At 41.0% G+C, this 13305-nt stretch overlaps 1 protein-coding gene across 3 annotated transcripts in view; it reads left to right on the top strand.

The window, feature by feature from the left end:
* AMBRA1 (autophagy and beclin 1 regulator 1) overlaps positions 1–13305 on the top strand; it is a 128194-nt gene that overhangs the window by 91669 nt on the left and 23220 nt on the right. For all 3 annotated transcript variants that reach the window (XM_079309212.1, XM_079309214.1, XM_079309213.1), the window contains one exon: positions 8087–8226. In XM_079309212.1, coding sequence (XP_079165338.1) covers positions 8087–8226 — 140 coding nt within the window. The remainder of the gene's footprint in view (positions 1–8086; positions 8227–13305) is intronic.

The raw sequence follows: 13305 nt of genomic DNA on the forward strand, positions 1-13305 counted from the left end.
CTGTGTATTGGCAGATTCTGTCAGGTATCTTTAGGAAAACAGATGATATCCAAAACCCATGTTAGTAAACACTACTTATGTAGGGTGCTGTAAAAAATAGCTGTATTCAATATCACTGAAAAATGCAGCACAACCTTGAGGGTGCAGATGACATGAATATTTACACAGATGTACTTATTTGAGTATGTATGCAGAAATATGCAGGAATAGTGAATAGTGTGTTGTAAGACTTAGTTATATTGCTGTCTTGACCAATTCGGCTGTGTCTGCTTGAAGTCTGCTAAGACAGAGGAAACTAAAAACTCATTAGAACCCTTCATAAAATACTATGTTAATATCTCATGTGATGGTTAAACATGGGAGCAATGTCTGTTTTAGCAAACTGGTGTGAAGAAAAGGCAAATGACATCTCTTCAGGATGTTTTTACTTCATGGGATGTGGAACTGAGAGCCAGGACGTTTTGTTTAATATGAGATCCAGTATTTGGAGAGCAGAGCTCTTGCAGTTCAGATAAAGCCTTGAGCCTGTTTGCCCCACAGTAGATACTCTTAGCTTGGTGCAGTTTGGTGCATAGTTTTAACGAGATTTAAGAAATTATGGCAAGCATGGTTCCATGTCTGAGATTATTTATGTGCAGTCATCTTGCTCAAGTCATTTAGGGGGAAGAGAGCCAAAGTGAATTATTACCAATCTATATTGAACTGGGCATGGGCTGAGAAGAAATTGTCATTTGCTATTTCATAAGAACGTTTTTCAGTACTACTTCCTACTGTCTTCCTTGCATTAAATTTGAACCAAGTCTTTCCTCCAATATTTATTCCTTCCAGACATGTAGGCAGCTGGATGACAGCCTCTTTTCACCTAGATGAGGATGCATGTAGCTCTGTCATCAACATATTGTTGACATTTGATCTTGTATGCCATTCTACTGAGGCTCAGCAGACGGAGAACAGAGTGGAATGGCAGCTGTGCGCAAATCCTTTGCTCTTGTCATTGGATTTTTAACACATTGTAGATGTTGCTGTTGCAGTCTCAGCATGACATTTGATGAGGAATTCACAGATACTGGTTTTGGTTAGCAGTCTGAGTTAAGGGCAAAAATGAAAAAGGTTGCAGTTCCTATTGCCAGAGAAATGACCGTGTCTGTATTGGATTGGTGCAGCATTGAGAGCAGGTGGTGATTTTTGCAGGAGAGAATTGCAGTGGCTACAGTCCTGTTCACACTTCAGTTTGCTTGTGCATCTGCACTGAATGTATATACACGTGTATCTGCCTTTGGTCACTCCAATCCCTTTGGCATTTCTGTTTCTCTCCTTTCATCTTTTCCAACCCTGTGCATGTGCAAATGAAAGCATAATTCGTTTGTTTAATGATTTCTTGCTTACTCAACCATGTTTGGATCCAGGTTTGGACCAGTCCCCTAAGGGGGTTTTTGGAGCTATTACTCTGGATTTACAGCCTTTGAAAGACAGGTGGTAAAATAATGAGCCACTTCAAGTGCAAGTGTGTTATTTTCCTGAGTGAGAGCTTTGTTACCTAAGATGATCCATTTCTTCATAGGACCCTGCTCCCACTAGTTATTTTTAAATGTAGTAGTTGCATGGCAGGCTTGTGAAATAAAGTGCCAGTTATAATGCAAAGAGCTCACCTAAAGAAAGAAAGGATAAAGTGTGCTTTAATGAGACTTCTCAGAATTTGAAATATCAACAATAAATTATGTGATCAACCAGGACCAGGAAGAACCAACAATCTTTTGTATTTGCAGAAAGTTTCTTAATCCCTCCAACAGGAATTTCTGGTGATGGCCTGTTTCAGAAATTGGATCAACTATCCACAGTTAAGGTTTCAGTTGCTGATGAAAACTAAGAGTTCTCATTTAATTTGCTGTGGCTCAGAAAGCAAAGCTAAGATTTTCTGCATGGACAACAGGTGCAGAAAAAGGCAGAAAGAGGTTTGTTATATTGGTAAAGACTGAAGAAAAGATTTTTATATAATCCTGTTGTATCTGAGGAAGATAAATGGAGTTGAAAGAAATTGTATTTGTGCTGAGCACTGGACGATAAAATCCATTTGAGGATAGGACTGACAAATCCAAAAAGATAAGTGCATTATTTTTCACTTCTTCCGTTTTAACAGAGAAGATCTATGGGAAAGATGTTTATGTTGTTAGCAGGAATCAGCTGTGGGGGAGGGGTTGAGCAGCATAGACAGACCTGCCTGATAGGAGAAATTGGGAGCAAGAAAGCAAATCTTTTGCCCCATCTCATCATGGGAAATGGGTGTCTTTTTCTTTATATCTGCATATAGGCACAGAGACTCCAAACAAAGGGGAGAGTTGTTATGTTTCAAAATGCTGCTGTACACTGTCTTATGAATAAATGTATTGAGCAATCAGTCAGTTATCCCACGGAGTGTTTGTTTTGCTTTGCTTTGCTTTAGACAAAGTAGACTTGAATTTTACTGTAGAGGGTTCTGGAGTTTGTGACAGTGCAAGTGTTAAACCTGAATTTCATCGTATTTTGTGAAATTCACTAATAGGCAGTAAAGTAAAAAATCTAATCTAAGCAAAAATATAGTGCTATTTTTATATATTGCTATGAGGAGATCAGGTTAGAATGTCTTTTCCTTATTGTACTTCTGGGCTTTCAAAAAACATGAGCTAATTGATTGCATAATACAAATCAGGGATGCAGGCTTACTGGCAAAGGACATATAGTGTATTCAATGGAGTGGTAGATGCTTTACAGAAACTTACCTGATACCTTGGTGTCAGAGGTATGCTAGTTAACATGTTGGCATTATAAAAATGTCAGGTAAGATATTTCAGTGGTAGTACACTATTGGGAGGAGGCAAAAAAAAATAATTACTTGATTTAAATGCACTCTTGACAAGGTTCTTGCAATCAAAAAAAATTAAGTCAAACTTGCTGTGTTTATGCCTTCATGCTGTCACTGTGTCTTATCTGCTACTCTGACAAATACAATTGGAGTTAATAATTTTCTGCATTTGTTTTAATGCTCTTTGAGTAGTTTCAGACTGTATGTAGGCCTTGCTTGGAGATGTAATTTCATTGTGGATTGTCTGTGATTTTAAGGCTGCATCTGTGACATATTTCACATACCACAGAATGCTAATTGAGGTACAAAGTGCCTGTGCTGTCCAGAGTCTCTGGTATAGCTGCAGTTGTATTGACAAAGGTTTGCAGCCTCTACAATCACTGTGGTAGTATAACCTGTACCAATATGAAGAGCACTTTGTTTAGCAATACAAACTTTTAATCTGTGGAGGTGAGAAGTACAATTATTGGCTGCCATTACAGTTGTATTCATCCAGCAGAGATAAATGATCCTTTCTGGAGCTCTTTGGCAACCCAGCTCAGAGTAGCTGTGAAACTGTGTATTTTACCAGTCCTCAAAGAGGTTTCTATAGCATTTAACACATCAGATATTTCTTTCCCTGTGTGTTTTCATTGTCTGTCAGCCTTTGGTGGCAGTGTTAATTCAGTTGAAAATTAATAATTATGTTTTAGGCTGGTGATTTACAAACCCACCTTATCTGCTTCAGGGATGGCAGGATCTCCCCATGTGAAGGAGACAACAGCTGCACCCCCTTCCCAAGCAGTCTTTATCAAGGCTGATCTAATAGCCAGCTTACTGCTTAGGCTAAGCAGAGGTAATGGCTGGAAATTTATTGGCATCTCGAAAGCAGATGCATCTAGTCGAGAGCAGAAGTGTCTCTATTGAATTAAAAAAGATAAAAAGCAAGAGTTCCTGCTGAGTTTTCCTACCTGCTTGTGCCAAAACTTTCTCTTCTCCAGCTTCAAAACATGTTTGTTCTTTCCTCAGTGCCAGAGAGAAGAAAGGTCTCACTCTGCCAAACAAGCAGTGCTCAGCAGTCCCCTGCTTTTCATTGCTCTCCTTGGAGGAGGGAAGGGCTGGAGCACAGAGGTGGCTGTGCAGATGATGCGGTGCCTCTGCTTTGGATCAGCCGAGCGGAGCAGCACCGTGGCCAACTGGCAGCAGGAGCACAGGCTTGGGGCAGCCTGCTGCTGCTTTGATGCTTGACAGGATCCTGGCAGTTGTGCTGTCCAGCTTTTTAGTGTTGCCACATGCCAGAAATGGGGGAAAGGTGGAATTTGAAGGGTGTTATTAAAAAGCAGCATCTTCCCTAATACAGAATGGGAGGGGAAGACAGAAGGACTAGCTGAATAATGAGGATGTAGCAGAGACTATTAGCAAAAAGTTTTCTCACCGCTCCAGGGCAGGTATAAATTAACTGTCTAGCTCTGTGCTTATGTATTGTGCCCTGGGCCTGTCAGCTTGACATTGAGGAAGAGATGTTGAGAAAGATTCCTTGAGGCTGTTGATTGTCATGCAGCCTCTCCTGGCATTCTGCCATAAGTAAATACCTAAGTTTGTGGCTGTGACAGGTGTGACTGTACTGATGTGACAGCAGTGACAAGTTGGAGGGGAAGCAGCAGCAGTGGCATTGAAGTGGCCTTTGCACTCCAAATGCAGCTTGTTTGTTGAATAATGTGAGGGCCTATTTTTTTCCTTATCTTCATGCCTTATAGCCCTGCTTTCTTTGAACCATCTTCTCCTATGGCTATGAAGCAATGAAAGCAGCTTTAGAGAGTCTGGTGCATGATGTACATGCCCACTCCTGTTGAGTGAGGATGGAAAAGGCACACCAAAGAGATAAGTAGTTGCTTCTAGTGCAGTTTTTGGAAATAGAAAATGCAGACAAAAATTGCTCAACCAAATCTTTCCCCACACTTCATGATTACAGAGATGTGGAGTGGAAGCATCCAACTTGTTTCTTTAGTGAGTGTTGCTTTCCCTTGGTATAAGTTGCCCTGTGTGTGGAAGTTTAGCTACCTAGACAGTTTTGGTTTTTCTACAGGGAGACTTTTTAACTTCCTGACATTACCTAACCTCAAGGAGGCATGGATTCCCTGAAATGACAGAAGACTTCTGGAATCTCTGGCAAAGTGTGGAGACATGTTTTTCTACAAACATAAGTACAGGTCAAGCAACTGTTCTGTATAATTCGGGCTGGATCATGGGGCCCTAAAGGGAAGGAGTAGGACCTGTCATATGTACTGAAATGATATTTAGATGTCATTGTTGTTGCAAGAACAGCAATGCTTGCTATAATTGTATTATCTGTTAGGGCTTAAGCTTCATGGATGGGTTCTGAAGCTCACACTCCTCTGACTTCACAGTGTTTGTAGTTAAACATACCATTCAAAACTATTTCAAAAGAGCATCTCGACATAAAGGCAGCTGCCAACTTTGTAAAATGCTCAATTGCCACATGTAATGGTGTGGCTGTGTGAATTGGTAGTATAGTAATGCTGTATAGTATAGTATAGTGTAGTGATGCTAAGAACAGTTTGACATTGGTTATGGTGAAGAGCATGGAAGCTTTGTGTGACTGCTGACGGTGATTATGGGCTGATAACGGGTGGTATAGTGTATTTCCTAACTGAAAGTGCTACACTGTTAAAAATAAGCTCTGTGGAAACTGGTAGAGTATGGTGGGGCTCTTTAAAGATCAATCACTGCACTTTTACAATGGTGATTCTGAACTGATTCCTGAACCCTTGGCCATCAACGTGGCTTTTGCACATGGTCTGCAATTAATCTGTGGACTGGTCTTAATGAAAAGAAATTGTTGAATTATCACGTTTTTGTGTTTGTATTGTTAATTTTAGATTTAAGGGTTGGCAGCAATCACTTGACCTAGAAGCTGGAGAGTTGTGTGTTTATGTAGGATTCCTGTAGTAACCTGAGTAATTTTCCTGGAAGTTCAGAATTACAAAGCCTGAACAATCCACAGCAAGGAGGTATGGTCAGTCTGTGATATGTTTTCAGGCTGACTACTTGGGTTGAAGTAACTTTTTATAAGATTTAGCAATTGAAACAAGAAGGAAAAAAAGAAAAGAAATCCAAAAGGAATTAGCTGTGATCTATGGCAAATAATGCTTCCTGGCAGAGTTCTGACCTTCTTTGAAGAGAAGGACCTGCTGATGTTGAAGGAACTTGAACTTTTTTTTCCACTCTGTGTATAGAGTAGGGGGTCTTGCTAATGGATGCGATTGCAGCAGACAGTCTGTATGACTGCATCAGATTGATTAGCTGGGGCCTGGTTACTGCTGCGAGTGGTGATTATGCCAGTACAGCTGCTTTCTCTTTTTATGTACTAATTACCACACGCACGGATGTCATCACCCTTAACACTGCATGGAGTTGTCCCATTAGCGTGGGAGTGGGAAGCAGCAGGGGAGGGGAGCTCTTCAGCGTGACAAGCTGTTTAGAATTGAATGGAGTGGAATGATGAAGCAACTATTCTGATGCAGAATTTTAAAGCTATCTTGTCTTTGAGATTCAGCCCTCAGCCAGCACTTACAGGTTTCAAAAGCAGACTCATGTCCTTGGAGGAGCATTTTCCATGGGGTGCTATTTATTGCAAAGCAGGAAAAGCAGTAAAATTCAGCTGTGACCAGCAAGTCTCCTGCCTTGGTGTGGTTGGTTATGGAACGTGTGGGACAACAGCTGTGCAAGGGGTAATGCCATCTGGGAGGTGGTGACTTCCTGGGATATGACAAAGCCATTCTCAGTAGAAGAGAAACTGTTTGTTTCTGACTTGCCAAAGAAGGATATGATGGAAGACCCTTGCAGTCTTGAGAGATTCAGAATACTTGTTTTATGAGTTTATGCTCCTGGTTCTGGCAGATCCCTCCATTTCCCCTTCTTCCTTCTCCTCCAAATCCAATCTTCCCATTTAAGAATGCACCCTAATCTCCATGGTAACAGATGTGCATCTGATTTCCCCCCTACTTCTGTTTCTCCCTTGCTCTTCCCTCCCTGCTGCCCCAGCAAGCAAGGCAGGGCAGGGGAATGGGACCAACATGATAGAGATGGGTCAGACCTGGCTTATTTGTTAAGCCCCTAAAGACCTGTTCCTTTTGCCAAGATGCTGGGCTTCTCTGAATGCACTAACTGCTATCACTCAGCAGTTAGTAGGCAAAGAGCAGCCAGCTTCTGCCATACAGAGAAATCTTTTTTCTTGTCTAATGTGGCCTTCTCAGAGGAGCAGTTAAATTTGTTACTGGTGATGGGAAATAATGTAACTATATTGTTTTGCTCTGACTTTGTCTGCATATAGGATGGTCAGGGTAAAGGTTCTGGGTATTAGCTATTAGATAGCACTTAGTTAAGTAATCCCTGACTCATGCTTCTCAAGTTAAATTGTCAAACACACAAGATATGCAGTGGACAGCAGAGCTATGGAGTAAAGTGGCCCCATTTAGTCAATAAGTCCCATCCCAATGGCTTCTAATTATTTACTTCAAGTTACTTCAGCAGTGCAGTAGTGGTTGGTGTGCATTCGCATCAAGATTTATCCTGTTGTTTTAGCATACCATCATTTCCTTCTCTGCTTACTGGTTCACCACCATCCCCTTTTCTGTGGAGTCTGGAGGAAAGGTTTTATGATGGCTGGATGCTTGCCCATTAGAAAATCTAATAAAAAACTATATTTCACCTTGGATTTATCCCATTGAAAGTCCAGATTCCAAGTCTATGTTAGTTGCAGTGATAACAGTTTAGTAGCTAAATTTCTGCAGAAATTCTCATAATGGTTTGGTCTTATAAATGCAGTCTTCAGTCCTACCCAGAGTCCCGATACTTTAATGGTCCAGTACACTGAAACATCTTGTCTCTGTCTATTCTAGATAGCCAGGATGACTCATTACTGCTTTTTCTATTTCCCATGCTTTCGTTTTTATGTTTCCATGTATCATATTTTTGGGCTAAATGGGTTGTTCTAAGTGTACCCTGTTCTGGTTGCTGGATGCTTCATAGCTGTGTGCCAGTCAGCCTATTAAAGATTTAAGGGCATAAGTATGTGCATTTCTAGCAGCTGCTTACTCTCAGTGCTGATTTAGTGATTTCTTGCAATGTCCTGTGAAGTGACACGTCTCTGTGGCCATCTGTGCTGCTGCAGGGAAATTTGTTTGAGCCTTCTTGGCTCTCCTGCCTTGCATTGTCCTGTCAAGTAATCTGCTGTTATTGTTGCAGAGAGTTTTCAACGTTCTGTACCCGATGCCTGCCGACCAGAGAAGACACGTCAGCATAAACTCTGCTCGCTGGCTGCCCGAGCCGGGCCTGGGGTTGGCGTATGGCACCAACAAAGGGGACCTGGTGATCTGCCGACCAGAGTAAGCGCTTGCTCACATGGAGATGTAACTGCTTGAGCCATTCTCAGGGTGGTGGGGATAACATGGCTTTCCTTGTGCTTGAGGGATCCAAAAAAATCACAATTCCTAATATTTCTTTTGGACTGCCACAGTGTTTACCAGCGTCTCTTAGAATCAGTATTTATTTTGCTGATGGTAAACTTTGTAGTGTTTGAAGTGCATCTCGTTAGCTCATGTTATTTCCCATGTCATGTTTATTCCCATGTCGATTTCTGGATTCTTTATTTCTTGTATGACTAGTGTAGTGCCTTTCAGTCTCTCTGGATTTATAGACTGCTGAAGGTTTTCATTGACTGGAAATTTGAGTTAGTAATATGCTCGCTTTTCTCAGCCTTCAAGGGTCTCCTGAAGGCCACCAACCAAATTGAAAGTTGCTGGCCTAGAATTATCAAATACTTTTTACAGTATTCAAGCAAGAGCTTCTGTGAACTGCAAAGATTTTTGTCATGATTATGAGCAAGCCAGTGAATTATTTTGGTATCCTTACTTAAAGCCCAGTGGTGTGACATGTACATTTCAGTTCTCTTTAATTTATATAGAGCTGTGAAGGGTGTAATTGGCCCTTTGTAAGCTTACAATTCAACACAAGCTAATTTAGTTATGGTCTAACACAGATGATGACAGTGACACATATTGCTTTCAGTGTTTTGAGGAGTATCTGAATCATATTTTGTTGAACCCTTCTCTCCATTGTGTTGTCCAAGTATTCTTTTGAAACCATGTTTCTTTTATGCTGCAGGAGCACTTCAGGGGTTTCTCTGCTTCAGTTATTTCCTGGTACTAAACTACCTTGGTATTCTTTTGGGTCGTGCTTCACTTGCTGTAGTTCCTTGGAACTGAAAAGCTGGCAGCTAGAAACTTACAGCACTGCTGGTGGTCATACCACATGCATGTGGACTCCATCTGTTGTGCCATGACATCAGGCATGTGGTGCTTGAGGAGAGTCATATTGTCAGTTTAGAACCACTAGCTTAAATCAAAGTAAATATATACAATTGTAACAGTGACTAATTCAGCACCGCCTTCTGGTGAAGTCTGTGGTTGGAATTCAGATTAGACCAGTTTTGGTAGTACAGAATGGCAGTGCTTTTCAAACAGCCTCCTTGTTCTCTTGAACAAGATCTTTCATCAAGGCCTTATTTATACACAAAGTTCTACAAGCTACTGTTAGGAATAAGCTATAATCACTCCCAGGATAAGTGGCTTTCTTTAAGAACAGTTGCTGTATTTTCTAAGCAGAGGAATTATTCGAGAATAATGGCTCTTCTTGAACTGGAGAATATTCTAAGTTATTTTTAGCATAGAAAAGTAGTTAAGATTTAGTCTACTGATTATGGTTTATGAGATGAGTTTGGATGAGAACCCAGGGAAGTGAAGTCTCCCTGAGGGTGGATTCTTTGATTGAATACTGCAGAGTCAAGCTTGATCTGGCTGTCCTGACTTCACACACCCTATATTACATTTCCACTCCACATTTCCACATTCCAGTGCTTGCAGTACCCCAAAGTGAGTGACATGTCTCTTCTTGGCACCTCACTAATTAAAGAGTCAACATAAACACTTTCATGCTATGTTATGGAAGCATAATCAGCCCTTCTGCAACATCTGTGTAAAACCTTAGCTCACCATGTTAATTATGCACAATCCCAACAAAAATAGAATGTTTTGTATGTGAACATGAAACAAGGTGGCTGTATAAGTGGGAGATTTATTGGGTGGGTTGACAAAAATGCTTTCAACAGGTTTCCTGCTGGTGGATTAGAGTGATTGATGCTTCTGGTGATAATTGTAAAGTCCCCACAAGGACTGGTGGGTTCTTTATGGAGTGGGACACCTGATGTGTTCTGTTCTCAACTACACCATTTCATAGACCAACAACAGTCAAGAATGACTTGTAAATCTCACCATGAAAGTATAAATACTCACTGAGCTGTATAATTTGCATTGAGGCACTAATATCAGAAAACAAAGGTGAATGAGGTTCTATCAGAGTAGAAGTGGTATCTGTTCCAGATCTACATGTCAGATCCTTAGAGAAAGGAAAAATCCTGATATGTGGATGCCCTCTCAGTAGTTCCTGACTTAATAAACTTGGTTTGAGATTGGTATGTGTATTGACTTTAACTTTAGAAGTGAGGGAGAAAAATGAAAAATATTTATGTGGATTCCATACACAGTAATACAGTGGAAGACAAATACTAAATGCAGGATTCAGCAATTGATAGAGTACTACTGTATGGAGGATAGTCTAGCAAACAGCAGGAAAAGCTCTACTGCTGAAATCCCTCCACTGTTCTAATTTGGCAAAGAAAACTGTGGTCAGTAGCAAACAACAGAGATTGTTGTGATTCCCTGGGTCTTAATTCCCATATGCAATGGAGGCATTTGAAACCAAGTACTACAGGAATCATATAAACAGATTGAAATAGCAGCTGTTCTTCAAATAGAGGATTTAAATGAGTAGACTGGAAGTACAAGCTGACCAGAAAAAAGAAGACAAAAAGGCATAACTTGAAGCTCCATGGACTCGTGATGGGATGCTAAGCAAATATTCCTCCCAGTGTTCAAAAGAAACACTAGTTAAGAATGGAAATGGCAAGGTTGTATTATGTTGGCAGTCCATAATTGTAATCTCAGTACACAAATTTATAGGGTATATTTTGAAGGTAAGTAAAATAAAATCCATGGAAAGTGGGATCAAATGCATTGTGATTTGACTAAAGTGGAGTACAGTAGGTTCTGTACTTGTCCTTGAGAGTTTTATGGTTTTATTTCTAATAAAAGTGTCAGCCAGGGATTTGCTCCAAGTCTAACATATCTGTGGTTTAGTAAGGCAGTTGCTGTGTTGGAACTACAATAAATCTGGTTAATTTCTGAAGAATTAGAACAAGACCAGGTAAAGAGTGGGTTGAAGGAAAGAATACAACATTACTGACATCTGGACTCTGTCAAAAAAGAGGTCATTGGACTTCTTTACAAAAACAGTTCTGGAGCTGGTTGATTAATACTATTTACACTAATGGCTGGTAAGGGTGCATTGAATAAATTTGCTGAGGATGTCGCATAGCTTTGTCATTGCAGAAAAAATTGAAGTATTGCAAAGGAATTGGATTGCTGTGAAAGTGACTGGAGCTATAGAAATAAGAACTTAACAGTACAAAGTGCACTTAATGACTAATTACACAGAGTTCAGTAGATGAAATGATGGAGGAGGAGAAAGACCTGAGGTTTTGGTTGATTGTGGGTGATTAAGCCATCAATACATGAGGCTGTAAGAAAAAAATTAGTTCTAGGATGAAATACAAGGTGCTTAACAGCAGAGATGGCAAAATATTAATATGAGTGTAGAAGAAGCTCAATATATAAGCTGGAATAGTTTAAAATTTGCCTGTTAACTGGCACAGTAGCTTAGAGTGTTTGATAGTGGGATCAGGAGAACAGCTAGGAAAATCTGCAGTGTGGAGTCTTTATCAAGGCTAGAAAGGAAAGATAAGGAGGGGATTATATAGCCTTCCATAAATATCCAAGGAACAAGAACTATTTAAATGTATGTCACAGGATGGTCAAGGTTGAAAGTGACTGTTGAAGACATCTAGTCCATCTTCTGGTCAAGCAGCATCCCTTTGAGCACATAACTCAGGATAGTGACCAGATGGCCTTTTAATATCTTCAGGGAAGGAGATGGTGAAATCTCACTGAGCAACCTGTTTCAGTGCTCAGTCACCTGCACATAAGGAAGTCATTCCTCTTGTTTTGGTGGAACTTTGTGTTCTAGTTTCTGCCCATTTGCTTCTTGGCCTGCACTGCCAAGAAGAGCCTGGCTCCATCCTCTTGACACCCTCTCTTCAGTCCCCTAGTCATCAGTGTAGCCCTCCACTGGATCTGCTTCAGGAGCTCCATGTGCCTCTTGTCCTGAGAAATCCAGAACTGGACACAGTTCTTCTGATTTGGCCTCACCAGGGCTGGGTAGAGGGGCAGGGTCACTCTCTTGACCTGTCAAAGAGCTGTTAAAGCTCTTCCTAGTACATTCCAGGATTTCATTGGCCTTCTTGGCCACAAGGGCACTGCTGACTCATTAACAGTTTGTCCACCAGGACCCCCATTTGCTTCTCCACAGAGCTGCATTCCAGCAGATCAGCCCTCAGCCTGTGCTGGTACAGGTTCCCAGGTTCAGGGCTTGCACATGCCTTTTTTGAATTTCAGTCAGTTCTTCTCTGTCCTTCTGGTGTTCCTGTTGAGGTCCTCCTGAATGGCAGTGCAGTACCTAGGGATATCAGCCATCCCAGCTTTGTGTCATCATTAAATTTGCTGAGGAGGCATCTTCCCCTTCATCTAAGTCATTGATGAACAAATCAAACAGTCCTGGGCCCAATATTAACCCTTAGAGGATACCATTGGTTACAAGCTTCCAACTGGACTCTGTGCTACTGATCATGACCCTCTGAGACCTGCCATTCAGCCACCTCAATCCACTATTCCATCCTGCAGGTCCCATCTGCCTATGAGCATATCATGGGGGACAGTGTTACAAGGCTTGCAGAAGTCAAGGTAGACAACATCCACTGTTCTTCCCTCATCTATCCAACCAGTATTCCCATTGTAGAAGGCAATCAGGTTGGCTAAGCGTGATTTCCCTTTGGTGAATCCATGCCTGACTATTCCAACACCTATATAAATGAAAATATTTCATCTGTCATCCAGGTGAGCATATTGCCACCTGGCTGCTTCAATACTGGCATAACGGGGCTAGCAATTTGGAACTAGATACATATATATATATATATATATATATATATATATATATATATGTTTTTATTGGAGAGCAAGAAAGTACAAATTGACTATGACTAGGTTGTTACTGCAAATTAGAGGAAGGTGGCAGCCAGGTGATTTCTGCAATAGCCTGTACGTTGATTGGGTGGATGCAAAAGACCCAATTGTTTGGAAATGCAGCTCGGCTTGCAGAGACAAGTGTATGACATGAATACTTGAGACTGAAGGTGAGACTGGACTGCTGAGCCATGAGGCAGGTTTTGATAT

Source organism: Erithacus rubecula, assembly GCF_903797595.1.
Source record: "Erithacus rubecula genome assembly, chromosome: 6".
Classification (NCBI taxonomy): Eukaryota; Metazoa; Chordata; class Aves; order Passeriformes; family Muscicapidae; genus Erithacus; species Erithacus rubecula.